At 47.2% G+C, this 27502-nt stretch overlaps 2 protein-coding genes across 2 annotated transcripts in view; one reads left to right on the forward strand and one right to left on the reverse strand.

The window, feature by feature from the left end:
- LOC139575148 (uro-adherence factor A-like) overlaps positions 1-8752 on the reverse strand; it is a 25646-nt gene extending 16894 nt beyond the window's left edge. The window contains exon 1 of the mRNA XM_071400152.1: positions 8705-8752. Within this exon, the coding sequence (XP_071256253.1) occupies positions 8705-8752 (48 nt within the window). The remainder of the gene's footprint in view (positions 1-8704) is intronic.
- The window catches only part of plekhg4 (pleckstrin homology domain containing, family G (with RhoGef domain) member 4), a gene marked incomplete at its 5' end in the record, with an annotated part of 143492 nt that continues 119744 nt past the window's right edge, over positions 3755-27502 (forward strand). Inside the window, 5 exon segments of the mRNA XM_071400415.1 lie at positions 3755-3848; positions 10240-10326; positions 13523-13639; positions 16745-16843; positions 22230-22378. Of these exon segments, the coding sequence (XP_071256516.1) occupies positions 10246-10326; positions 13523-13639; positions 16745-16843; positions 22230-22378 (446 nt within the window).

A 27502-nucleotide genomic window follows, 5' to 3' on the forward strand; every position in this document is an offset into this window, starting at 1 on the left:
CAGGGAGGAACTGAGGAGCTGCAGCTCTAGTGTTTCACTCCAGCAGGGAGGAACTGAGGAGCTGCAGCTCTAGTGTTTCACTCCAGCAGGGAGGAACTGAGGAGCTGCAGCTCTAGTGTTTCACTCCAGCAGGGAGGAACTGAGGAGCTGCAGCTCTAGTGTTTCACTCCAGCAGGGAGGAACTGAGGAACTGCAGCTCTAGTGTTTCACTCCAGCAGGGAGGAACTGAGGAACTGCAGCTCTAGTGTTTCACTCCAGCAGGGAGGAACTGCAGCTCTAGTGTTTCACTCCAACAGGGAGGAACTGAGGAACTGCAGCTCTAGTGTTTCACTCCAGCAGGGAGGAACTGAGGAGCTGCAGCTCTAGTGTTTCACTCCAGCAGGGAGGAGCTGCAGCTCTAGTGTTTCACTCCAGCAGGGAGGAACTGCAGCTCTAGTGTTTCACTCCAGCAGGGAGGAACTGCAGCTCTAGTGTTTCACTCCAGCAGGGAGGAACTGAGGAACTGCAGCTCTAGTGTTTCACTCCAGCAGGGAGGAACTGAGGAGCTGCTGCTCTAGTGTTTCACTCCAGCAGGGAGGAACTGAGGAACTGCTGCTCTAGTGTTTCACTCCAGCAGGGAGGAACTGAGGAACTGCTGCTCTAGTGTTTCACTCCAGCAGGGAGGAACTGAGGAACTGCAGCTCTAGTGTTTCACTCCAGCAGGGAGGAACTGCAGCTCTAGTGTTTCACTCCAGCAGGGAGGAACTGCAGCTCTAGTGTTTCACTCCAGCAGGGAGGAACTGAGGAGCTGCAGCTCTAGTGTTTCACTCCAGCAGGGAGGAACTGAGGAGATGCAGCTCTAGTGTTTCACTCCAGCAGGGAGGAACTGAGGAGCTGCAGCTCTAGTGTTTCACTCCAGCAGGGAGGAACTGAGGAGCTGCAGCTCGAGTGTTTCACTCCAGCAGGGAGGAGCTGCAGCTCTAGTGTTTCACTCCAGCAGGGAGGAACTGCAGCTCTAGTGTTTCACTCCAGCAGGGAGGAACTGAGGAGCTGCAGCTCTAGTGTTTCACTCCAGCAGGGAGGAACTGAGGAGCTGCAGCTCTAGTGTTTCACTCCAGCAGGGAGGAACTGAGAAACTGCAGCTCTAGTGTTTCACTCCAGCAGGGAGGAGCTGCAGCTCTAGTGTTTCACTCCAGCAGGGAGGAACTGAGGAGCTGCAGCTCTAGTGTTTCACTCCAGCAGGGAGGAACTGAGGAGCTGCAGCTCTAGTGTTTCACTCCAGCAGGGAGGAACTGCAGCTCTAGTGTTTCACTCCAACAGGGAGGAACTGAGGAACTGCAGCTCTAGTGTTTCACTCCAGCAGGGAGGAACTGAGGAGCTGCAGCTCTAGTGTTTCACTCCAGCAGGGAGGAGCTGCAGCTCTAGTGTTTCACTCCAGCAGGGAGGAACTGCAGCTCTAGTGTTTCACTCCAGCAGGGAGGAACTGAGGAACTGCAGCTCTAGTGTTTCACTCCAGCAGGGAGGAACTGAGGAACTGCAGCTCTAGTGTTTCACTCCAGCAGGGAGGAACTGAGGAGCTGCTGCTCTAGTGTTTCACTCCAGCAGGGAGGAACTGAGGAACTGCTGCTCTAGTGTTTCACTCCAGCAGGGAGGAACTGAGGAGCTGCAGCTCTAGTGTTTCACTCCAGCAGGGAGGAACTGAGGAGCTGCAGCTCTAGTGTTTCACTCCAGCAGGGAGGAACTGAGGAACTGCAGCTCTAGTGTTTCACTCCAGCAGGGAGGAACTGAGGAACTGCTGCTCTAGTGTTTCACTCCAGCAGGGAGGAACTGAGGAACTGCTGCTCTAGTGTTTCACTCCAACAGGGAGGAACTGAGGAGCTGCAGCTCTAGTGTTTCACTCCAGCAGGGAGGAGCTGCAGCTCTAGTGTTTCACTCCAGCAGGGAGGAACTGAGGAGCTGCAGCTCTAGTGTTTCACTCCAGCAGGGAGGAACTGAGGAGCTGCAGCTCTAGTGTTTCACTCCAGCAGGGAGGAACTGAGGAGCTGCAGCTCTAGTGTTTCACTCCAGCAGGGAGGAACTGAGGAGCTGCAGCTCTAGTGTTTCACTCCAGCAGGGAGGAACTGAGGAACTGCAGCTCTAGTGTTTCACTCCAGCAGGGAGGAACTGAGGAACTGCAGCTCTAGTGTTTCACTCCAGCAGGGAGGAGCTGCAGCTCTAGTGTTTCACTCCAGCAGGGAGGAACTGAGGAGCTGCAGCTCTAGTGTTTCACTCCAGCAGGGAGGAACTGAGGAGCTGCAGCTCTAGTGTTTCACTCCAGCAGGGAGGAACTGAGGAGCTGCAGCTCTAGTGTTTCACTCCAGCAGGGAGGAACTGAGGATCTGCAGCTCTAGTGTTTCACTCCAGCAGGGAGGAACTGAGGAGCTGCAGCTCTAGTGTTTCACTCCAGCAGGGAGGAACTGAGGATCTGCAGCTCTAGTGTTTCACTCCAGCAGGGAGGAACTGAGGAGCTGCAGCTCTAGTGTTTCACTCCAGCAGGGAGGAACTGAGGAGATGCAGCTCTAGTGTTTCACTCCAGCAGGGAGGAACTGAGGAGCTGCAGCTCTAGTGTTTCACTCCAGCAGGGAGGAACTGAGGAACTGCAGCTCTAGTGTTTCACTCCAGCAGGGAGGAACTGAGGAGCTGCAGCTCTAGTGTTTCACTCCAGCAGGGAGGAACTGAGGAGCTGCTGCTCTAGTGTTTCACTCCAGCAGGGAGGAACTGAGGAGCTGCAGCTCTAGTGTTTCACTCCAGCAGGGAGGAACTGAGGATCTGCTGCTCTAGTGTTTCACTCCAGCAGGGAGGAACTGAGGAACTGCTGCTCTAGTGTTTCACTCCAGCAGGGAGGAACTGAGGAGCTGCTGCTCTAGTGTTTCACTCCAGCAGGGAGGAACTGAGGAACTGCTGCTCTAGTGTTTCACTCCAGCAGGGAGGAACTGCTGCTCTAGTGTTTCACTCCAGCAGGGAGGAACTGAGGAGCTGCTGCTCTAGTGTTTCACTCCAGCAGGGAGGAACTGAGGAACTGCAGCTCTAGTGTTTCACTCCAGCAGGGAGGAACTGAGGAACTGCTGCTCTAGTGTTTCACTCCAGCAGGGAGGAACTGAGGAGCTGCTGCTCTAGTGTTTCACTCCAGCAGGGAGGAACTGAGGAACTGCTGCTCTAGTGTTTCACTCCAGCAGGGAGGAACTGCAGCTCTAGTGTTTCACTCCAGCAGGGAGGAACTGAGGAGATGCAGCTCTAGTGTTTCACTCCAGCAGGGAGGAACTGAGGAGCTGCAGCTCTAGTGTTTCACTCCAGCAGGGAGGAGCTGAGGAACTGCAGCTTGACGACCAATGAAAATACACGCCAATCTAGTTACACTCAATTTTGCAAATTAACCTATAGATTGATAAACATTCAAGTCAAATGTATTTTCACGTATTAATAAAAAGCAATATTTTACAATGGGATTGTTTTATCTCCAGGTCAATCTGGGTAATGATTTTACGCACACACACACACACACACACACACACACACACACACACACACACACACACACACACACACACACACACACACACAGCATCACACTCTGTGAAGAGAGGTTCAGGGTGTAGACTAGATCTCCGTCCCTCATGTTCCACAGTCCTGATGGTTTTTACTTTCTCCCTGACGCTACGGTTCTGATAGCTTGAAGACTGCTGAAGAGCTTACTGTTGTGGGTTGAGTTTCTGATGTCATATCCTGTGTGTTACAGGAAGGAGGTGCGTTCCCTAGGGTTGACAGTCCTGGTGGACTCCCGGAGGTGCTCCCCTGTCCCCGCTCTGTTCAAAGCCTTCAACATACTACAGGTAAGACACGGTCAAACAGGAAACCAGGGAACCGTGTTTACAGACCCTGTGACTGCTGTTAGTGTTTTACAGAGCACACGGTCAAACAGGAAACCAGGAAACCGTGTTTACAGACCCTGTGACTGCTGTTAGCGTTTTACAGAGCACACATACACATCCCAACTTCCTGTCAGACAAATGATGTTAACGCAGCCACTTCCTTCTGCCTATCATGTGGACCCGTCCTTCACCTGGTCAGTATCAGTAAGCTGGTTAAAACAACAAGCCATCGTCACACTGGGGGTCTGGTCAGCCCTCCTGAGTTCCCAGCCCTCTGAAGACAAGCTGTTCTTCTGGTGGACTGGGTCTGTGATGTCCTGCAGAGATTAAAAACCATCTGCCTCTGGTTAGGCCCAGGCTCTAGTCAACAACAGCTTTAGAAGCTGGATGAGTCGACCCTGGACTGGTCTTGACGATAACAGTTGAGATGGAGAAACTCTGGACCCGGGCCAATAAAGGTCAATGTATTTATATGGAGACGTTGTTGTGTCTCCAGACTGCGTTCAGTTGATAATGAGGCAATATCGTTGCTCAGATACCAGTTTCCTCTCTGGTTGAACTAAGGGTCCAGCCCTGACATCGTTACTCAGATACCAGTCTCCTCTCTGGTTGAACTAAGGGTCCAGCCCTGACATCGTTGCTCAGATACCAGTCTCCTCTCTGGTTGGATAAGGGTCCAGCCCTGACATCGTTGCTCAGATACCAGTCTCCTCTCTGGTTGAACTAAGGGTCCAGCCCTGACATCGTTGCTCAGATACCAGTCTCCTCTCTGGTTGAACTAAGGGTCCAGCCCTGACATCGTTGCTCAGATACCAGTCTCCTCTCTGGTTGAACTAAGGGTCCAGCCCTGACATCGTTGCTCAGATACCAGTCTCCTCTCTGGTTGAACTAAGGGTCCAGCCCTGACATCGTTGCTCAGATACCAGTCTCCTCTCTGGTTGAACTAAGGGTCCAGTCCTGACATCGTTGCTCAGATACCAGTCTCCTCTCTGGTTGGATAAGGGTCCAGCCCTGACATCGTTGCTCAGATACCAGTCTCCTCTCTGGTTGAACTAAGGGTCCAGTCCTGACATCGTTGCTCAGATACCAGTCTCCTCTCTGGTTGAACTAAGGGTCCAGCCCTGACATCGTTGCTCAGATACCAGTCTCCTCTCTGGTTGAACTAAGGGTCCAGCCCTGACATCGTTGCTCAGATACCAGTCTCCTCTCTGGTTGAACTAAGGGTCCAGCCCTGACATCGTTGCTCAGATACCAGTCTCCTCTCTGGTTGAACTAAGGGTCCAGCCCTGACATCGTTGCTCAGATACCAGTCTCCTCTCTGGTTGAACTAAGGGTCCAGTCCTGACATCTTTCTTTCTTTCAGTCTTTCTTACTTTGCCAGGACCAACTCCAGCCCTGGACAGACAGGCAGACAAACAGGCAGGCAGACAGACAGACAGGCAGACAGATAGACAGGCAGGCAGATTAGACATATATGCAGGCAGACAGATAGACAGGCAGGCAGACAGACATATATGCAAGCAGACAGATAGGCAGACAGATAGGCAGGCAGGCAGACAGACAGACAGACAGACAGACAGACAAGACAGCAGTCTTAAGGTCCTGGTGAAAGGAACAACTCAGATCCTGTGTGGTTCAGTTGGTATAGCATGGCTCTTACACTCTCAGGGTTGTGGGTTCGATTCCCACTGGGGGACCAGTATAAACATGTATGACTTTCTACTGTAAGTCTCTGGATGAGAGAGTCTGTTAAATGACTCTACTGTAAGTCTCTGGATCAGAGAGTCTGTTAAATGACTCTCTACTGTAAGTCTCTCTGGATGAGAGAGTCTGTTAAATGACTCTCTACTGTAAGTCTCTGGATCAGAGAGTCTCTACTGTAAGTCTCTGGATCAGAGAGTCTGTTAAATGACTCTCTACTGTAAGTCTCTCTGGATAAGAGAGTCTGTTAAATGACTCTCTACTGTAAGTCTCTCTGGATAAGAGAGTCTGTTAAAAGACTCACTACTGTAAGTCTCTCTGGATAAGAGAGTCTGTTAAATGACTCACTACTGTAAGTCTCTCTGGATAAGAGAGTCTGTTAAATGACTCACTACTGTAAGTCTCTCTGGATAAGAGAGTCTGTTAAATGACTCACTACTGTAAGTCTCTCTGGATAAGAGAGTCTGTTAAATGACTCTCTACTGTAAGTCTCTCTGGATAAGAGAGTCTGTTAAATGACTCTCTACTGTAAGTCTCTCTGGATAAGAGAGTCTGTTAAAAGACTCACTACTGTAAGTCTCTCTGGATAAGAGAGTCTGTTAAATGACTCACTACTGTAAGTCTCTCTGGATAAGAGAGTCTGTTAAATGACTCTCTACTGTAAGTCTCTCTGGATAAGAGAGTCTGTTAAATGACTCTCTACTGTAAGTCTCTCTGGATAAGAGAGTATGTTAAATGACTCTCTACTGTAAGTCTCTCTGGATAAGAGAGTCTGTTAAAAGACTCACTACTGTAAGTCTCTCTGGATAAGAGAGTCTGTTAAATGACTCACTACTGTAAGTCTCTCTGGATAAGAGAGTCTGTTAAATGACTCTCTACTGTAAGTCTCTCTGGATAAGAGAGTCTGTTAAAAGACTCACTACTGTAAGTCTCTCTGGATAAGAGAGTCTGTTAAATGACTCACTCTTGTAAGTCTCTCTGGATAAGAGAGTCTGTTAAATGACTCTCTACTGTAAGTCTCTCTGGATAAGAGAGTCTGTTAAAAGACTCACTACTGTAAGTCTCTCTGGATAAGAGAGTCTGTTAAATGACTCTCTACTGTAAGTCTCTCTGGATAAGAGAGTCTGTTAAATGACTCTCTACTGTAAGTCTCTCTGGGTAAGAGAGTCTGTTAAATGACTCTCTACTGTAAGTCTCTCTGGATCAGAGAGTCTGTTAAAAGACTCACTACTGTAAGTCTCTCTGGATAAGAGAGTCTGTTAAATGACTCTCTACTGTAAGTCTCTCTGGATCAGAGAGTCTGTTAAATGACTCTCTACTGTAAGTCTCTCTGTATAAGAGAGTCTGTTAAATGACTCTCTACTGTAAGTCTCTCTGGATAAGAGAGTCTGTTAAATGACTCTCTACTGTAAGTCTCTCTGGATAAGAGAGTCTGTTAAATGACTCTCTACTGTAAGTCTCTCTGGATAAGAGAGTCTGTTAAATGACTCTCTACTGTAAGTCTCTCTGGATAAGAGAGTCTGTTAAATGACTCTCTACTGTAAGTCTCTCTGGATAAGAGAGTCTGTTAAATGTTAAATGTAAAAACAGCTTGTTGTGGTCATGGAGTCTGTTTGTAATCAGGGCGCCGTTGGCCTCCAAACGTTCCCCTTGATGGTTGTCTAGTGGACACCCTGGAGCGTCCTCTACGTCTCTGTTTCAGTAGGAATAGATGGTGAGAGGACTTCATTACTGCCAGGCAGTACTGTGTATAATTACTCTGTTCAGACTGTCTCCTGAAGCTACTCTGGTGTCAGACACCGGGACACAACAACACCGTTAGATTCAGTCATTACAGTCATAGAGTCAGTCTCTGTGATTTAGAGAACCTCTGAGTGCTCTGTCTGTCTGATGTTGTGAGTGTTCTAGAACTGAGTGCTCTGTCTGTCTGATGTTGTGAGGGTTCTAGAACCGAGTGCTCTGTCTGTCTGATGTTGTGAGGGTTCTAGAACCGAGTGCTCTGTCTGTCTGATGTTGTGAGGGTTCTAGAACTGAGTGCTCTGTCTGTCTGATGTTGTGAGGGTTCTAGAACCGAGTGCTCTGTCTGATGTTGTGAGGGTTGTAGAACCGAGTGCTCTGTCTGTCTGATGTTGTGAGGGTTCTAGAACCGAGTGCTCTGTCTGTCTGATGTTGTGAGGGTTCTAGAACTGAGTGCTCTGTCTGTCTGATGTTGTGAGGGTTCTAGAACCGAGTGCTCTGTCTGATGTTGTGAGGGTTCTAGAACTGAGTGCTCTGTCTGTCTGATGTTGTGAGGGTTCTAGAACCGAGTGCTCTGTCTGTCTGATGTTGTGAGGGTTCTAGAACCGAGTGCTCTGTCTGTCTGATGTTGTGAGGGTTCTAGAACCGAGTGCTCTGTCTGTCTGATGTTGTGAGGGTTCTAGAACCGAGTGCTCTGTCTGTCTGATGTTGTGAGGGTTCTAGAACCGAGTGCTCTGTCTGTCTGATGGTGTGAGGGTTCTAGAACCGAGTGCTCTGTCTGTCTGATGGTGTGAGGGTTCTAGAACTGAGTGCTCTGTCTGTCTGATGTTGTGAGGGTTGTAGAACCGAGTGCTCTGTCTGTCTGATGTTGTGAGGGTTCTAGAACCGAGTGCTCTGTCTGTCTGATGTTGTGAGGGTTCTAGAACCGAGTGCTCTGTCTGTCTGATGTTGTGAGGGTTCTAGAACTGAGTGCTCTGTCTGATGTTGTGAGGGTTCTAGAACTGAGTGCTCTGTCTGATGTTGTGAGGGTTCTAGAACCGAGTGCTCTGTCTGTCTGATGTTGTGAGGGTTCTAGAACTGAGTGCTCTGTCTGATGTTGTGAGGGTTCTAGAACTGAGTGCTCTGTCTGATGTTGTGAGGGTTCTAGAACTGAGTGCTCTGTCTGTCTGATGTTGTGAGGGTTCTTCATCTGCCAACTCCTACCCATGTTGTCCCTTGTTGAGACAGCTTCATTTGCCAACTCCTACCCATGTTGTCTCTTGTTGAGACAGCTTCATCTGCCAACCCCTACCCATGTTGTCCCTTGTTGAGACAGCTTCATCTGCCAACTCCTACCCATGTTGTCCCTTGTTGAGACAGCTTCATCTGCCAACACCTACCCATGTTGTCTCTTGTTGAGACAGCTTCATCTGCCAACTCCTACCCATGTTGTCCCTTGTTGAGACAGCTTCATCTGCCAACTCCTACCCATGTTGTCTCTTGTTGAGACAGCTTCATCTGCCAACTCCTACCCATGTTGTCTCTTGTTGAGACAGCTTCATCTGCCAACACCTACCCATGTTGTCTCTTGTTGAGACAGCTTCATCTGCCAACTCCTACCCATGTTGTCCCTTGTTGAGACAGCTTCATCTGCCAACTCCTACCCATGTTGTCTCTTGTTGAGACAGCTTCATCTGCCAACTCCTACCCATGTTGTCCCTTGTTGAGACAGCTTCATCTGCCAACTCCTACCCATGTTGTCCCTTGTTGAGACAGCTTCATCTGCCAACACCTACCCATGTTGTCTCTTGTTGAGACAGCTTCATCTGCCAACACCTACCCATGTTGTCCCTTGTTGAGACAGCTTCATTTGCCAACTCCTACCCATGTTGTCTCTTGTTGAGACAGCTTCATCTGCCAACATCTACCCATGTTGTCCCTTGTTGAGACAGCTTCATCTGCCAACTCCTACCCATGTTGTCCCTTGTTGAGACAGCTTCATCTGCCAACACCTACCCATGTTGTCTCTTGTTGAGACAGCTTCATCTGCCAACACCTACCCATGTTGTCCCTTGTTGAGACAGCTTCATTTGCCAACACCTACCCATGTTGTCTCTTGTTGAGACAGCTTCATCTGCCAACATCTACCCATGTTGTCCCTTGTTGAGACAGCTTCATCTGCCAACTCCTACCCATGTTGTCCCTTGTTGAGACAGCTTCATCTGCCAACACCTACCCATGTTGTCTCTTGTTGAGACAGCTTCATCTGCCAACATCTACCCATGTTGTCCCTTGTTGAGACAGCTTCATCTGCCAACACCTACCCATGTTGTCCCTTGTTGAGACAGCTTCATCTGCCAACACCTACCCATGTTGTCTCTTGTTGAGACAGCTTCATCTGCCAACTCCTACCCATGTTGTCTCTTGTTGAGACAGCTTCATCTGCCAACTCCTACCCATGTTGTCCCTTGTTGAGACAGCTTCATCTGCCAACTCCTACCCATGTTGTCCCTTGTTGAGACAGCTTCATCTGCCAACTCCTACCCATGTTGTCCCTTGTTGAGACAGCTTCATCTGCCAACTCCTACCCATGTTGTCTCTTGTTGAGACAGCTTCATCTGCCAACTCCTACCCATGTTGTCCCTTGTTGAGACAGCTTCATCTGCCAACTCCTACCCATGTTGTCTCTTGTTGAGACAGCTTCATCTGCCAACACCTACCCATGTTGTCTCTTGTTGAGACAGCTTCATTTGCCAACACCTACCCATGTTGTCCCTTGTTGAGACAGCTTCATCTGCCAACACCTACCCATGTTGTCTCTTGTTGAGACAGCTTCATTTGCCAACTCCTACCCATGTTGTCCCTTGTTGAGACAGCTTCATCTGCTTGTCTTTTATTCTACTGATCTCTCTCTTCTTCTCTGTCTTCCTGACAGGATGCTATGCCCGGCTGTATCTACACTGTCCTGTTACTGGCTGACAGAGACCTGGTTCTACGCCTGGAGAAACCCTCAGCCGTACAGGTAACACAGAGACCTGGTTCTACACCTGGAGAAACCCTCAGCCATACAGGTAACACAGAGACCTGGTTCTACACCTGGATAAACCCTCAGCCATACAGGTAACACAGAGACCTGGTTCTACACCTGGAGAAACCCTCAGCCGTACAGGTAACACAGAGATCTGGTTCTACACCTGGAGAAACCCTCAGCCGTACAGGTAACACAGAGACCTGGTTCTACACCTGGAGAAACCCTCAGCCGTACAGGTAACACAGAGACCTGGTTCTACGCCTGGATAAACCCTCATCCATACAGGTAACACAGAGATCTGGTTCTACGCCTGGAGAAACCCTCAGCCGTACAGGTAACACAGAGACCTGGTTCTACACCTGGAGAAACCCTCAGCCGTACAGGTAACACAGAGACCTGGTTCTACACCTGGAGAAACCCTCAGCCGTACAGGTAACACAGACCTGGTTCTACGCCTGGAGAAACCCTCAGCCGTACAGGTAACACAGAGACCTGGTTCTACGCCTGGAGAAACCCTCAGCCGTACAGGTAACACAGAGACCTGGTTCTACACCTGGAGAAACCCTCAGCCGTACAGGTAACACAGAGACCTGGTTCTACACCTGGAGAAACCCTCAGCCATACAGGTAACACAGAGACCTGGTTCTACGCCTGGAGAAACCCTCAGCCGTACAGGTAACACAGAGACCTGGTTCTACACCTGGAGAAACCCTCAGCCGTACAGGTAACACAGAGACCTGGTTCTACACCTGGAGAAACCCTCAGCCGTACAGGTAACACAGAGACCTGGTTCTACACCTGGAGAAACCCTCAGCCATACAGGTAACACAGAGACCTGGTTCTACGCCTGGAGAAACCCTCAGCCGTACAGGTAACACAGAGACCTGGTTCTACACCTGGAGAGACCCTCAGCCGTACAGGTAACACAGAGACCTGGTTCTACACCTGGAGAAACCCTCAGCCGTACAGGTAACACAGAGACCTGGTTCTACACCTGGAGAAACCCTCAGCCATATAGGTAACACAGAGACCTGGTTCTACGCCTGGAGAAACCCTCAGCCGTACAGGTAACACAGAGACCTGGTTCTACACCTGGAGAAACCCTCAGCCGTACAGGTAACACAGACCTGGTTCTACACCTGGAGAAACCCTCAGCCGTACAGGTAACACAGAGACCTGGTTCTACACCTGGAGAAACCCTCAGCCGTACAGGTAACACAGACCTGGTTCTACACCTGGAGAAACCCTCAGCCATACAGGTAACACAGAGACCTGGTTCTACACCTGGAGAAACCCTCAGCCGTACAGGTAACACAGACCTGGTTCTACACCTGGAGAAACCCTCAGCCATACAGGTAACACAGAGACCTGGTTCTACACCTGGAGAAACCCTCAGCCGTACAGGTAACACAGAGACCTGGTTCTACACCTGGAGAAACCCTCATCCATACAGGTAACACAGAGACCTGGTTCTACACCTGGAGAAACCCTCAGCCGTACAGGTAACACAGAGACCTGGTTCTACACCTGGAGAAACCCTCAGCCATACAGGTAACACAGAGACCTGGGTCTATACGGGAACACAGTCCTACCCTCACAGTAATACTCTGTGTTCACTAGGTCTATACAGGAACACAGTCCTACCATGGTTTCGCAAGGCGTCCCTCACAGTAATACTCTGTGTGGTAACAGCCATGGTTTCTCAAGGCGTCTGTCTGACAGAGTGTTGAGGGGCTGTTGTTATGTATTTAGTAATGAGATCTGTCTGGCAGAGTGTTGAGGGGCTGTTGTAATGTATTTAGTAATGAGATCTGTCTGACAGAGTGTTGAGGGGCTGTTGTTATGTATTTAGTAATGAGATCTGTCTGGCAGAGTGTTGAGGGGCTGTTGTAATGTATTTAGTAATGAGATCTGTCTGACAGAGTGTTGAGGGGCTGTTGTTATGTATTTAGTATTGAGTTCTGTCTGGCAGAGTGTTGAGGGGCTGTTGTAATGTATTTAGTATTGAGTTCTGTCTGGCAGAGTGTTGAGGGGCTGTTGTAATGTATTTAGTATTGAGTTCTGTCTGGCAGAGTGTTGAGGGGCTGTTGTAATGTATTTAGTATTGAGTTCTGTCTGGCAGAGTGTTGAGGGGCTGTTGTAATGTATTTAGTATTGAGATCTGTCTGACAGAGTGTTGAGGGGCTGTTGTTATGTATTTAGTAATGAGATCTGTCTGGCAGAGTGTTGAGGGGCTGTTGTAATGTATTTAGTAATGAGATCTGTCTGGCAGAGTGTTGAGGGGCTGTTGTAATGTATTTAGTAATGAGATCTGTCTGGCAGAGTGTTGAGGGGCTGTTGTAATGTATTTAGTATTGAGTTCTGTCTGGCAGAGTGTTGAGGGGCTGTTGTAATGTATTTAGTAATGAGATCTGTCTGGCAGAGTGTTGAGGGGCTGTTGTAATGTATTTAGTATTGAGATCTGTCTGACAGAGTGTTGAGGGGCTGTTGTAATGTATTTAGTAATAAGATCTGTCTGGCAGAGTGTTGAGGGGCTGTTGTAATGTATTTAGTAATGAGATATGTCTGGCAGAGTGTTGAGGGGCTGTTGTAATGTATTTAGTAATGAGATCTGTCTGGCAGAGTGTTGAGGGGCTGTTGTAATGTATTTAGTAATGAGATCTGTCTGGCAGAGTGTTGAGGGGCTGTTGTAATGTATTGAGTTCTGTCTGGCAGAGTGTTGAGGGGCTGTTGTAATGTATTTAGTATTGAGTTCTGTCTGGCAGAGTGTTGAGGGGCTGTTGTAATGTATTTAGTATTGAGTTCTGTCTGGCAGAGTGTTGAGGGGCTGTTGTAATGTATTTAGTATTGAGATCTGTCTGGCAGAGTGTTGAGGGGCTGTTGTAATGTATTTAGTATTGAGTTGTTGTCTTGTTACAAACCTTTATAGATCTAAATATCTCCCCTCCAATCTATTCTCTCTCTCTCTCTCTCTCTCTCTCTCTCTCTCTCTCTCTCTCTCTCTCTCTCTCTCATCCAATCTCTTCTCTCTCTCTCTCTCTCTCTCTCTCTCTCTCTCTCTCTCTCTCTCTCTCTCTCTCTCTCTCTCTCTCTCTCTCTCTCTCTCATCCAATCTCTCTCTCTCTCTCTCTCTCTCTCTCTCTCTCTCTCTCTCTCTCTCCCTCCTCCTCCTCCCCTCTCTATCCAGGTGGAGTTGTTAACCTCTCTGAAGTCTCTCCATAAGCATGTGGAGGTGTCTCAGCTGCCTACTGAGTTTGACGGATCCTTCCCCTTTTCACACAGCGCCTGGGTCTGCTTCAGAACGGTGAGATGGCCTTCTGGACCTTGTAGTTCTCTGTGTTTGTAGTTTCTCCTCTCACACAGCGCCTGGGTCTGCTTCAGAACGGTGAGATAGCCTTCTGGATGTTGTAGTTCTCTGTGTTTGTAGTTTCTCCTCTCACACAGCGCCTGGGTCTGCTTCAGAATGGTACAGACAGATACACAAGACCACAGACTCCTGGACCTTGTAGTCATCTCTCTGTATTTTGTAGTTTTACCTGTTACACATTCAGCTCTGCTGCTCTAGATGTATTTAATTTAAAACACAATACAACCCCACACGTGGATAATGATTTAAAATCATCAAGCATGATGTATTTCCAGTGTGGCCCTGTTAACTAAATGGTCAAAACATGAACAAACATCAACATGGTCTTCCTAGGATGGACCGTAGACCTACTGGTCATAGTGCTGACTCAGACAACACCTACTGGTCATAGTGCTGACTCAGACAACACCTACTGGTCATAGTGCTGACTCAGACAACACCTACTGGTCATAGTGCTGACTCAGACAACACCTACTGGTCATAGTGCTGACTCAGACAACACCTACTGGTCATAGTGCTGACTCAGACAACACCTACTGGTCATAGTGGTGACTCAGACAACACCTACTGGTCATAGTGCTGACTCAGACAACACCTACTGGTCATAGTGCTGACTCAGACAACACCTACTGGTCATAGTGGTGACTCAGACAACACCTACTGGTCATAGTGGTGACTCAGACAACACCTACTGGTCATAGTGGTGACTCAGACAACACCTACTGGTCATAGTGGTGACTCAGACAACACCTACTGGTCATAGTGCTGACTCAGACAACACCTACTGGTCATAGTGGTGACTCAGACAACACCTACTGGTCATAGTGCTGACTCAGACAACACCTACTGGTCATAGTGCTGACTCAGACAACACCTACTGGTCATAGTGGTGACTCAGACAACACCTACTGGTCATAGTGGTGACTCAGACAACACCTACTGGTCATAGTGCTGACTCAGACAACACCTACTGGTCATAGTGCTGACTCAGACAACACCTACTGGTCATAGTGCTGACTCAGACAACACCTACTGGTCATAGTGCTGACTCAGACAACACCTACTGGTCATAGTGGTGACTCAGACAACACCTACTGGTCATAGTGGTGACTCAGACAACACCTACTGGTCATAGTGGTGACTCAGACAACACCTACTGGTCATAGTGGTGACTCAGACAACACCTACTGGTCATAGTGGTGACTCAGACAACACCTACTGGTCATAGTGGTGACTCAGACAACACCTACTGGTCATAGTGCTGACTCAGACAACACCTACTGGTCATAGTGGTGACTCAGACAACACCTACTGGTCATAGTGGTGACTCAGACAACACCTACTGGTCATAGTGGTGACTCAGACAACACCTACTGGTCATAGTGCTGACTCAGACAACACCTACTGGTCATAGTGGTGACTCAGACAACACCTACTGGTCATAGTGGTGACTCAGACAACACCTACTGGTCATAGTGGTGACTCAGACAACACCTACTGGTCATAGTGCTGACTCAGACAACACCTACTGGTCATAGTGCTGACTCAGACAACACCTACTGGTCATAGTGGTGACTCAGACAACACCTACTGGTCATAGTGCTGACTCAGACAACACCTACTGGTCATAGTGCTGACTCAGACAACACCTACTGGTCATAGTGCTGACTCAGACAACACCTACTGGTCATAGTGCTGACTCAGACAACACCTACTGGTCATAGTGCTGACTCAGACAACACCTACTGGTCATAGTGGTGACTCAGACAACACCTACTGGTCATAGTGCTGACTCAGACAACACCTACTGGTCATAGTGGTGACTCAGACAACACCTACTGGTCATAGTGCTGACTCAGACAACACCTACTGGTCATAGTGCTGACTCAGACAACACCTACTGGTCATAGTGCTGACTCAGACAACACCTACTGGTCATAGTGCTGACTCAGACAACACCTACTGGTCATAGTGCTGACTCAGACAACACCTACTGGTCATAGTGCTGACTCAGACAACACCTACTGGTCATAGTGCTGACTCAGACAACACCTACTGGTCATAGTGGTGACTCAGACAACACCTACTGGTCATAGTGCTGACTCAGACAACACCTACTGGTCATAGTGGTGACTCAGACAACACCTACTGGTCATAGTGGTGACTCAGACAACACCTACTGGTCATAGTGCTGACTCAGACAACACCTACTGGTCATAGTGCTGACTCAGACAACACCTACTGGTCATAGTGGTGACTCAGACAACACCTACTGGTCATAGTGCTGACTCAGACAACACATCATGGAACAGAGCACGACTCAGACATCAGGATCCTACACCCTGTTACATGATGGTGATGCTAGGTGATGGTGGAGCTAGGTGATGGTGATGCTAGGTGATGGTGGAGCTAGGTGATGGTGGAGCTAGGTGATGGTGTATCCAGGTGATGGTGGAGCTAGGTGATGGTGGAGCTAGGTGATGGTGGAGCTAGGTGATGGTGATGCTAGGTGATGGTGTATCCAGGTGATGGTGTATCAAGGTGATGGTGTATCCAGGTGATGGTGGAGCTAGGTGATGGTGGAGCTAGGTGATGGTGAAGCCAGGTGATGGTGTATCCAGGTGATGGTGTATCCAGGTGATGGTGATGCTAAGTGATGGTGATGCTAAGTGATGGTGAAGCTAGGTGATGGTGAAGCCAGGTGATGGTGATAGTGATGCTAGGTGATGGTGATAGTGATGGTAGCTAGCTAGCCAAACCGGACAAGTCAACCTGCCGTCAGTCCTGCAACTCCTGTAAAAACAACCGGACATATCCAATCCAATCAACAAACAAACAAACAAAAACTGTTTAAAATAAAATATGTCCAACGTTCCAGAACTCTCTGTTTAGTCTGCTGTACGGCGCCGTGGCAACCACGTCTTACCGGAGATGACTAAAGTTGTCTGTGTTTTGTTATCTGACTGTCTGTCTCGAGGTCTTTGGTATCGTTGTCTTCCGCGTGGTTGAACGGTGTGTCTGTGTGTCTCTGTGGTGTTTCAGAGAGTGGAACAGCTAACCAGTCACTGTGAGGACGCTGTCAACCTGCTCCAGAGTACCATCGCTGGTCTGGAGTCTACTGTCCTACCAGCTACCGCTGAGGTAACTACCGTGTTAATATAGTCTGTAGTCTACTGTCCTGCCAGCTACCGCTGAGGTAACTACCCTGTTAATATAGTCTGGAGTCTACTGTCCTGCCAGCTACCGCTGAGGTAACTACCATGTTAATATAGTCTGGAGCCTACTGTCCTGCCAGCTACCGCTGAGGTAACTACCGTGTTAATATAGTCTGGAGTCTACTGTCCTGCCAGCTACCGCTGAGGTAACTACCGTGTTAATATAGTCTGTAGTCTACTGTCCTGCCAGCTACCGCTGAGGTAACTACCGTGTTAATATAGTCTGGAGTCTACTGTCCTGCCAGCTCCCGCTGAGGTAACTACCGTGTTAATATAGTCTGGAGTCTACTGTCCTGCCAGCTACCGCTGAGGTAACTACCATGTTAATATAGTCTGTAGTCTGCTGTCCTGCCAGCTACCGCTGAGGTAACTACCATGTTAATATAGTCTGTAGTCTACTGTCCTGCCAGCTCCCGCTGAGGTAACTACCATGTTAATATAGTCTGTAGTCTGCTGTCCTGCCAGCTACCGCTGAGGTAACTACCGTGTTAATATAGTCTGGAGTCTACTGTCCTGCCAGCTACCGCTGAGGTAACTACCATGTTAATATAGTCTGGAGTCTACTGTCCTACCAGCTACCGCTGAGGTAACTACCGTGTTAATATAGTCTGGAGTCTACTGTCCTGCCAGCTACCGCTGAGGTAACTACCATGTTAATATAGTCTGGAGTCTGCTGTCCTGCCAGCTACCGCTGAGGTAACTACCATGTTAATATAGTCTGGAGTCTACTGTCCTGCCAGCTACCGCTGAGGTAACTACCATGTTAATATAGTCTGTAGTCTGCTGTCCTGCCAGCTACCGCTGAGGTAACTACCATGTTAATATAGTCTGGAGTCTACTGTCCTGCCAGCTACCGCTGAGGTAACTACCGTGTTAATATAGTCTGTAGTCTACTGTCCTGCCAGCTACCGCTGAGGTAACTACCATGTTAATATAGTCTGGAGTCTACTGTCCTACCAGCTACCGCTGAGGTAACTACCGTGTTAATATAGTCTGTAGTCTACTGTCCTGCCAGCTACCGCTGAGGTAACTACCATGTTAATATAGTCTGTAGTCTACTGTCCTACCAGCTACCGCTGAGGTAACTACCGTGTTAATATAGTCTGTAGTCTACTGTCCTGCCAGCTACCGCTGAGGTAACTACCGTGTTAATATAGTTTGGAGTCTACTGTCCTGCCAGCTACCGCTGAGGTAACTACCGTGTTAATATAGTCTGTAGTCTACTGTCCTGCCAGCTACCGCTGAGGTAACTACCGTGTTAATATAGTCTGGAGTCTACTGTCCTGTCAGCTACCGCTGAGGTAACTACCGTGTTAATATAGTCTGTAGTCTACTGTCCTGCCAGCTACCGCTGAGGTAACTACCATGTTAATATAGTCTGGAGTCTACTGTCCTGCCAGCTACCGCTGAGGTAACTACCGTGTTAATATAGTCTGTAGTCTACTGTCCTGCCAGCTACCGCTGAGGTAACTACCATGTTAATATAGTCTGTAGTCTACTGTCCTGCCAGCTACCGCTGAGGTAACTACCGTGTTAATATAGTCTGGAGTCTACTGTCCTGCCAGCTACCGCTGAGGTAACTACCATGTTAATATAGTCTGGAGTCTACTGTCCTGCCAGCTACCGCTGAGGTAACTACCGTGTTAATATAGTCTGGAGTCTACTGTCCTACCAGCTACCGCTGAGGTAACTACCATGTTAATATAGTCTGGAGTCTACTGTCCTGCCAGCTACCGCTGAGGTAACTACCGTGTTAATATAGTCTGGAGGCTACTGTCCTGCCAGCTACCGCTGAGGTAACTACCGTGTTAATATAGTCTGTAGTCTACTGTCCTGCCAGCTACCGCTGAGGTAACTACCGTGTTAATATAGTCTGTAGTCTACTGTCCTGCCAGCTACCGCTGAGGTAACTACCATGTTAATATAGTCTGTAGTCTACTGTCCTGCCAGCTACCGCTGAGGTAACTACCGTGTTAATATAGTCTGTAGTCTACTGTCCTGCCAGCTACCGCTGAGGTAACTACCATGTTAATATAGTCTGGAGTCTACTGTCCTGCCAGCTACCGCTGAGGTAACTACCGTGTTAATATAGTCTGGAGTCTACTGTCCTGCCAGCTACCGCTGAGGTAACTACCATGTTAATATAGTCTGTAGTCTACTGTCCTGCCAGCTCCCGCTGAGGTAACTACCATGTTAATATAGTCTGTAGTCTGCTGTCCTGCCAGCTACCGCTGAGGTAACTACCGTGTTAATATAGTCTGGAGTCTACTGTCCTGCCAGCTACCGCTGAGGTAACTACCATGTTAATATAGTCTGGAGTCTACTGTCCTACCAGCTACCGCTGAGGTAACTACCGTGTTAATATAGTCTGGAGTCTACTGTCCTGCCAGCTACCGCTGAGGTAACTACCATGTTAATATAGTCTGGAGTCTGCTGTCCTGCCAGCTACCGCTGAGGTAACTACCATGTTAATATAGTCTGGAGTCTACTGTCCTGCCAGCTACCGCTGAGGTAACTACCATGTTAATATAGTCTGTAGTCTGCTGTCCTGCCAGCTACCGCTGAGGTAACTACCATGTTAATATAGTCTGGAGTCTACTGTCCTGCCAGCTACCGCTGAGGTAACTACCGTGTTAATATAGTCTGTAGTCTACTGTCCTGCCAGCTACCGCTGAGGTAACTACCATGTTAATATAGTCTGGAGTCTACTGTCCTACCAGCTACCGCTGAGGTAACTACCGTGTTAATATAGTCTGTAGTCTACTGTCCTGCCAGCTACCGCTGAGGTAACTACCATGTTAATATAGTCTGTAGTCTACTGTCCTACCAGCTACCGCTGAGGTAACTACCGTGTTAATATAGTCTGTAGTCTACTGTCCTGCCAGCTACCGCTGAGGTAACTACCGTGTTAATATAGTCTGGAGTCTACTGTCCTGCCAGCTACCGCTGAGGTAACTACCGTGTTAATATAGTCTGTAGTCTACTGTCCTGCCAGCTACCGCTGAGGTAACTACCGTGTTAATATAGTCTGGAGTCTACTGTCCTGTCAGCTACCGCTGAGGTAACTACCGTGTTAATATAGTCTGGAGTCTACTGTCCTGCCAGCTACCGCTGAGGTAACTACCGTGTTAATATAGTCTGTAGTCTACTGTCCTGCCAGCTACCGCTGAGGTAACTACCATGTTAATATAGTCTGTAGTCTACCGTCCTGCCAGCTACCGCTGAGGTAACTACCGTGTTAATATAGTCTGGAGTCTACTGTCCTGCCAGCTACCGCTGAGGTAACTACCATGTTAATATAGTCTGTAGTCTACTGTCCTGCCAGCTACCGCTGAGGTAACTACCGTGTTAATATAGTCTGGAGTCTACTGTCCTGCCAGCTACCGCTGAGGTAACTACCATGTTAATATAGTCTGGAGTCTACTGTCCTACCAGCTACCGCTGAGGTAACTACCGTGTTAATATAGTCTGGAGTCTACTGTCCTACCAGCTACCGCTGAGGTAACTACCATGTTAATATAGTCTGGAGTCTACTGTCCTGCCAGCTACCGCTGAGGTAACTACCGTGTTAATATAGTCTGGAGGCTACTGTCCTGCCAGCTACCGCTGAGGTAACTACCGTGTTAATATAGTCTGTAGTCTACTGTCCTGCCAGCTACCGCTGAGGTAACTACCGTGTTAATATAGTCTGTAGTCTACTGTCCTGCCAGCTACCGCTGAGGTAACTACCGTGTTAATATAGTCTGGAGTCTACTGTCCTGCCAGCTACCGCTGAGGTAACTACCGTGTTAATATAGTCTGTAGTCTACTGTCCTGCCAGCTACCGCTGAGGTAACTACCATGTTAATATAGTCTGGAGTCTACTGTCCTGCCAGCTACCGCTGAGGTAACTACCGTGTTAATATAGTCTGGAGTCTACTGTCCTGCCAGCTACCGCTGAGGTAACTACCATGTTAATATAGTCTGGAGTCTACTGTCCTGCCAGCTACCGCTGAGGTAACTACCGTGTTAATATAGTCTGGAGTCTACTGTCCTGCCAGCTACCGCTGAGGTAACTACCACGTCTAGACAAGGATATGACATGTGTTGGTAGAGTTGAATTACAGGACAGGAAATGGAGTGGTCTGGTAGAGTTGAATTACAGGACAGGAAATGGAGTCATCTGGTAGAGTTGAATTACAGGACAGGAAATGGAGTGGTCTGGTAGAGTTGAATTACAGGACAGGAAATGGAGTGATCTGGTAGAGTTGAATTACAGGACAGGAAATGGAGTGATCTGGTAGAGTTGAATTACAGGACAGGAAATGGAGTGGTCTGGTAGAGTTGAATTACAGGACAGGAAATGGAGTGATCTGGTAGAGTTGAATTACAGGACAGGAAATGGAGTGGTCTGGTAGAGTTGAATTACAGGACAGGAAATGGAGGGGTCTGGTAGAGTTGAATTACAGGACAGGAAATGGAGTGGTCTGGTAGAGTTGAATTACAGGACAGGAAATGGAGTGGTCTGGTAGAGTTGAATTACAGGACAGGAAATGGAGGGGTCTGGTAGAGTTGAATTACAGGACAGGAAATGGAGTGGTCTGGTAGAGTTGAATTACAGGACAGGACATGGAGTGGTCTGGTAGAGTTGAATTACAGGACAGGAAATGGAGGGGTCTGGTAGAGTTGAATTACAGGACAGGAAATGGAGTGGTCTGGTAGAGTTGAATTACAGGACAGGAAATGGAGGGGTCTGGTAGAGTTGAATTACAGGACAGGAAATGGAGTGGTCAGGTAGAGTTGAATTACAGGACAGGAAATGGAGTGGTCTGGTAGGGTTGAATTACAGGACAGGAAATGGAGTGGTCTGGTAGAGTTGAATTACAGGACAGGAAATGGAGTGGTCTGGTAGAGTTGAATTACAGGACAGGAAATGGAGTGGTCTGGTCGAGTTGAATTACAGGACAGGAAATGGAGTGGTCTGGTAGAGTTGAATTACAGGACAGGAAATGGAGTGGTCTGGTAGAGTTGGATTACAGGACAGGAAATGTTTAGGAACGGTGTTTGGTGTATGTTGAAGAGTTTAGAAGACATGTTAATTGACTTGTGATACAACACGTGTGTAAAAACGCTAACTCCCCCCCTCCTCCTCCCCTCCCCCCCTCCTCCTCCTCCCCCCCTCATCCTCCCACCCTCCCCCCCTCATCCTCCCACCCTCCCCCCTCATCCTCCCCTCCCCCATCCCCCTCATCCTCCCCTCCCCCCCTCATCCTCCCACCCCCCCTCATCCTCCCCCTCCTCTTCCCCCCCCCCTCATCCTCCCCACCCCCCAGGAGGCCCAGGTGTTACTGGCCAGGTACAGGGGTGTGATGTGTAGCGTCCTGGAGGACAGCCGATTGGCTAGATTACAGCTGGAGGGCGGAGCCAACCTGTCCCGCCTCCGTAAAGAGGAAACCAGTGTCAGCCTCAGCGACGACTACAGGTAATGGTTTCGGTCGTTAACGCAGCGATATGGACCTTTATGGGCGACCTGATTCACATAGCAATATGAGTTATAGATCTGTCATTCTCATTGAAAGTCTAAGAAGCGGTATATCTGTTCTATGTGCTCTATTCCTGTGCTTCCTGTTCTTCAGTTTTATTTTTTACGTCTTTTACTTTCGATTTTGTTCACCAGCTTCAAAACAGCTGAAAATACAACATTTTTAGTTATGGAAAATATATTCCACTGCGGTTTGGATAGTACAATGATTCTCTACACTAGACTTGTTTGTTTTGTCACGTAAACTGGAATTAGGGGAACTATTAGAATTGTATCAACCAGGAAATTGCGGAGCGATTTCTGCACATTGCACCTTTAAAGATACACTTGTATCCACAGCAACTTGACACATGTATACAGCCCAGCACCATTCTCCAACCAACGCTCTCTCCTCTCCTCTATATTCTCCCTCATTCCCTTAGTCCAACCTCCCTCTCCTCCATTTCCCCTCTCTCCTCTCTCTCTCTCCTGTCCTCCATTTCCCCTCTCTCCTCTCCTCCATTCCCCCTCTCTCCTCTCCTCCATTCCCCCTCTCTCCTCCTCTCTCTCCTCGTTTGTTTGTCAGTATTTGTGGTCCAGTTCGTCTCCATCTGGATCCAGGGGTTGTTCACTGGGACAGAGAACTGCTGAGGAATGTTCTAGTGCCTTTGCCAATTCGTTGATATACAGTGGGGAGAACAAGTATTTGATACACTGCCGATTTTGCAGGTTTTCCTACTTACAAAGCATGTAGAGGTCTGTAATTTTTATTTATTAGTTTTTTGCCGATTTTAACGATTTTATAATGTCGTATGTTTTTCCCCGAACACCACTTTCCATCAGTTTATACAGCAGCCCTCATGTCAAATTGAGTCGAAGGCTTTTTTTTTTTTAAATCAACAAAGCATGAGATGCCTCCTGTTGTCTTAATGTCTCCTGTTGTCTTAATGTCTCCTGTGTGTCTTAATGTCTCCTGTTGTCTTAATGTCTCCTGTGTGTCTTAATGTCTCCTGTGTGTCTTAATGTCTCCTGTTGTCTTAATGTCTCCTGTTGTCTTAATGTATCCTGTGTGTCTTAATGTCTCCTGTGTGTCTTAATGTCTCCTGTTGTCTTAACGTCTCCTGTTGTCTTAATGTCTCCTGTGTGTCTTAATGTCTCCTGTTGTCTTAATGTCTCCTGTTGTCTTAATGTCTCCTGTGTGTCTTAATGTCTCCTGTGTGTCTTAATGTCTCATGTGTGTCTTAATGTCTCCTGTGTGTCTTAATGTCACCTGTGTGTCTTAATGTCTCCTGTTGTCTTAATGTCTCCTGTTGTCTTAATGTCTCCTGTTGTCTTAATGTCTCCTGTGTGTCTTAATGTCTCCTGTTGTCTTAATGTCTCCTGTTGTCTTAATGTCTCCTGTTGTCTTAATGTCTCCTGTTGTCTTAATGTCTCCTGTTGTCTTAATGTCTCCTGTTGTCTTAATGTCTCCTGTTGTCTTAATGTCTCATGTTGTCTTAATGTCTCCTGTTGTCTTAATGTCTCCTGTTGTCTTAATGTCTCCTGTTGTCTTAATGTCTCCTGTTGTCTTAATGTCTCCTGTGTGTCTTAATGTCTCCTGTGTGTCTTAATGTCTCATGTGTGTCTTAATGTCACCTGTGTGTCTTAATGTCTCCTGTTGTCTTAATGTCTCCTGTTGTCTTAATGTCTCCTGTTGTCTTAATGTCTCCTGTTGTCTTAATGTCTCCTGTGTGTCTTAATGTCTCCTGTGTGTCTTAATGTCTCCTGTGTGTCTTAATGTCTCATGTGTGTCTTAATGTCTCCTGTGTGTCTTAATGTCTCCTGTGTGTCTTAATGTCTCCTGTTGTCTTAATGTCTCCTGTTGTCTTAATGTCTCCTGTTGTCTTAATGTCTCCTGTGTGTCTTAATGTCTCCTGTTGTCTTAATGTCTCCTGTGTGTCTTAATGTCTCCTGTTGTCTTAATGTCTCCTGTTGTCTTAATGTCTCCTGTTGTCTTAATGTCTCCTGTTGTCTTAATGTCTCCTGTTGTCTTAATGTCTCCTGTTGTCTTAATGTCTCCTGTTGTCTTAATGTCTCCTGTTGTCTTAATGTCTCCTGTTGTCTTAATGTCTCCTGTTGTCTTAATGTCTCCTGTTGTCTTAATGTCTCCTGTTGTCTTAATGTCTCCTGTTGTCTTAATGTCTCCTGTTGTCTTAATGTCTCCTGTTGTCTTAATGTCTCCTGTGTGTCTTAATGTCTCCTGTTGTCTTAATGTCTCCTGTTGTCTTAATGTCTCCTGTTGTCTTAATGTCTCCTGTTGTCTTAATGTCTCCTGTTGTCTTAATGTCTCCTGTTGTCTTAATGGCTACTGTTGTCTTAATGTCTCCTGTTGTCTTAATGTCTCCTGTTGTCTTAATGTCTCCTGTTGTCTTAATGTCTCCTGTTGTCTTAATGTCTCCTGTTGTCTTAATGTCACCTGTGTCTTAATGTCTCCTGTTGTCTTAATGTCTCCTGTGTGTCTTAATGTCTCCTGTGTGTCTTAATGTCTCCTGTTGTCTCAATGTCTCCTGTTGTCTTAATGTCTCCTGTGTGTCTTAATGTCTCCTGTTGTCTTAATGTCTCCTGTTGTCTTAATGTCTCCTGTGTGTCTTAATGTCTCCTGTGTGTCTTAATGTCTCCTGTTGTCTTAATGTATCCTGTGTGTCTTAATGTCTCCTGTGTGTCTTAATGTCTCCTGTGTGTCTTAATGTCTCCTGTTGTCTTAACGTCTCCTGTTGTCTTAATGTCTCCTGTGTGTCTTAATGTCTCCTGTTGTCTTAATGTCTCCTGTTGTCTTAATGTCTCCTGTTGTCTTAATGTCTCCTGTGTGTCTTAATGTCTCCTGTTGTCTTAATGTCTCCTGTTGTCTTAATGTCTCCTGTTGTCTTAATGTCTCCTGTTGTCTTAATGTCTCCTGTTGTCTTAATGTCTCCTGTGTGTCTTAATGTCTCCTGTGTGTCTTAATGTCTCCTGTTGTCTTAATGTCTCCTGTTGTCTTAATGTCTCCTGTTGTCTTAATGTCTCCTGTTGTCTTAATGTCTCCTGTTGTCTTAATGTCTCCTGTGTGTCTTAATGTCTCCTGTTGTCTTAATGTCTCCTGTTGTCTTAATGTCTCCTGTTGTCTTAATGTCTCCTGTTGTCTTAATGTCTCCTGTGTGTCTTAATGTCTCCTGTTGTCTTAATGTCTCCTGTTGTCTTAATGTCTCCTGTGTGTCTTAATGTCTCCTGTGTGTCTTAATGTCTCCTGTTGTCTTAATGTCTCCTGTTGTCTTAATGTCTCCTGTGTGTCTTAATGTCTCCTGTGTGTCTTAATGTCTCATGTGTGTCTTAATGTCTCCTGTGTGTCTTAATGTCACCTGTGTGTCTTAATGTCTCCTGTTGTCTTAATGTCTCCTGTTGTCTTAATGTCTCCTGTGTGTCTTAATGTCTCCTGTTGTCTTAATGTCTCCTGTTGTCTTAATGTCTCCTGTTGTCTTAATGTCTCCTGTTGTCTTAATGTCTCCTGTTGTCTTAATGTCTCCTGTTGTCTTAATGTCTCCTGTTGTCTTAATGTCTCCTGTTGTCTTAATGTCTCCTGTTGTCTTAATGTCTCCTGTTGTCTTAATGTCTCCTGTTGTCTTAATGTCTCCTGTTGTCTTAATGTCTCCTGTGTGTCTTAATGTCTCCTGTTGTCTTAATGTCTCATGTGTGTCTTAATGTCTCCTGTGTGTCTTAATGTCACCTGTGTGTCTTAATGTCTCCTGTTGTCTTAATGTCTCCTGTTGTCTTAATGTCTCCTGTTGTCTTAATGTCTCCTGTGTGTCTTAATGTCTCCTGTTGTCTTAATGTCTCCTGTTGTCTTAATGTCTCCTGTTGTCTTAATGTCTCCTGTTGTCTTAATGTCTCCTGTTGTCTTAATGTCTCCTGTTGTCTTAATGTCTCCTGTTGTCTTAATGTCTCCTGTTGTCTTAATGTCTACTGTGTGTCTTAATGTCTCCTGTTGTCTTAATGTCTCCTGTTGTCTTAATGTCTCCTGTTGTCTTAATGTCTCCTGTTGTCTTAATGTCTCCTGTTGTCTTAATGTCTCCTGTTGTCTTAATGGCTACTGTTGTCTTAATGGCTACTGTTGTCTTAATGTCTCCTGTTGTCTTAATGTCTCCTGTGTGTCTTAATGTCACCTGTGTGTCTTAATGTCTCCTGTTGTCTTAATGTCTCCTGTTGTCTTAATGTCTCCTGTGTGTCTTAATGTCTCCTGTGTGTCTTAATGTCTCCTGTGTGTCTTAATGTCTCCTGTTGTCTCAATGTCTCCTGTTGTCTTAATGTCTCCTGTTGTCTTAATGTCTCCTGTTGTCTTAATGTCTCCTGTGTGTCTTAATGTCTCCTGTTGTCTTAATGTCTCCTGTTGTCTTAATGTATCCTGTGTGTCTTAATGTATCCTGTGTGTCTTAATGTCTCCTGTGTGTCTTAATGTCTCCTGTTGTCTTAATGTCTCCTGTTGTCTTAATGTCTCCTGTTGTCTTAATGTCTCCTGTGTGTCTTAATGTCACCTGTGTGTCTTAATTTCTCCTGGTGTCTTAATGTCTCCTGTTGTCTTAATGTCTCCTGTGTGTCTTAATGTCTCATGTTGTCTTAATGTCTCCTGTTGTCTTAATGTCTCCTGTGTGTCTTAATGTCTCCTGTTGTCTTAATGTCTCCTGTGTGTCTTAATGTCTCCTGTGTGTCTTAATGTCTCCTACATTTACATTTACATTTAAGTCATTTAGCAGACGCTCTTATCCAGAGCGACTTACAAATTGGTGCATTCACCTTATGACATCCAGTGGAACAGCCACTTTACAATAGTGCATCTATATCTTTTAAGGGGGGGGGGGGGGGGGGTGAGAAGGATTACTTTATCCTATCCTAGGTATTCCTTAAAGAGGTGGGGTTTCAGGTGTCTCCGGAAGGTGGTGATTGACTCCGCTGTCCTGGCGTCGTGAGGGAGTTTGTTCCACCATTGGGGGGCCAGAGCAGCGAACAGTTTTGACTGGGCTGAGCGGGAACTGTACTTCCTCAGTGGTAGGGAGGCGAGCAGGCCAGAGGTGGATG

The sequence above is a fragment of the Salvelinus alpinus genome, chromosome 5, assembly GCF_045679555.1.
Source record: "Salvelinus alpinus chromosome 5, SLU_Salpinus.1, whole genome shotgun sequence".
NCBI classification, from domain to species: Eukaryota; Metazoa; Chordata; class Actinopteri; order Salmoniformes; family Salmonidae; genus Salvelinus; species Salvelinus alpinus.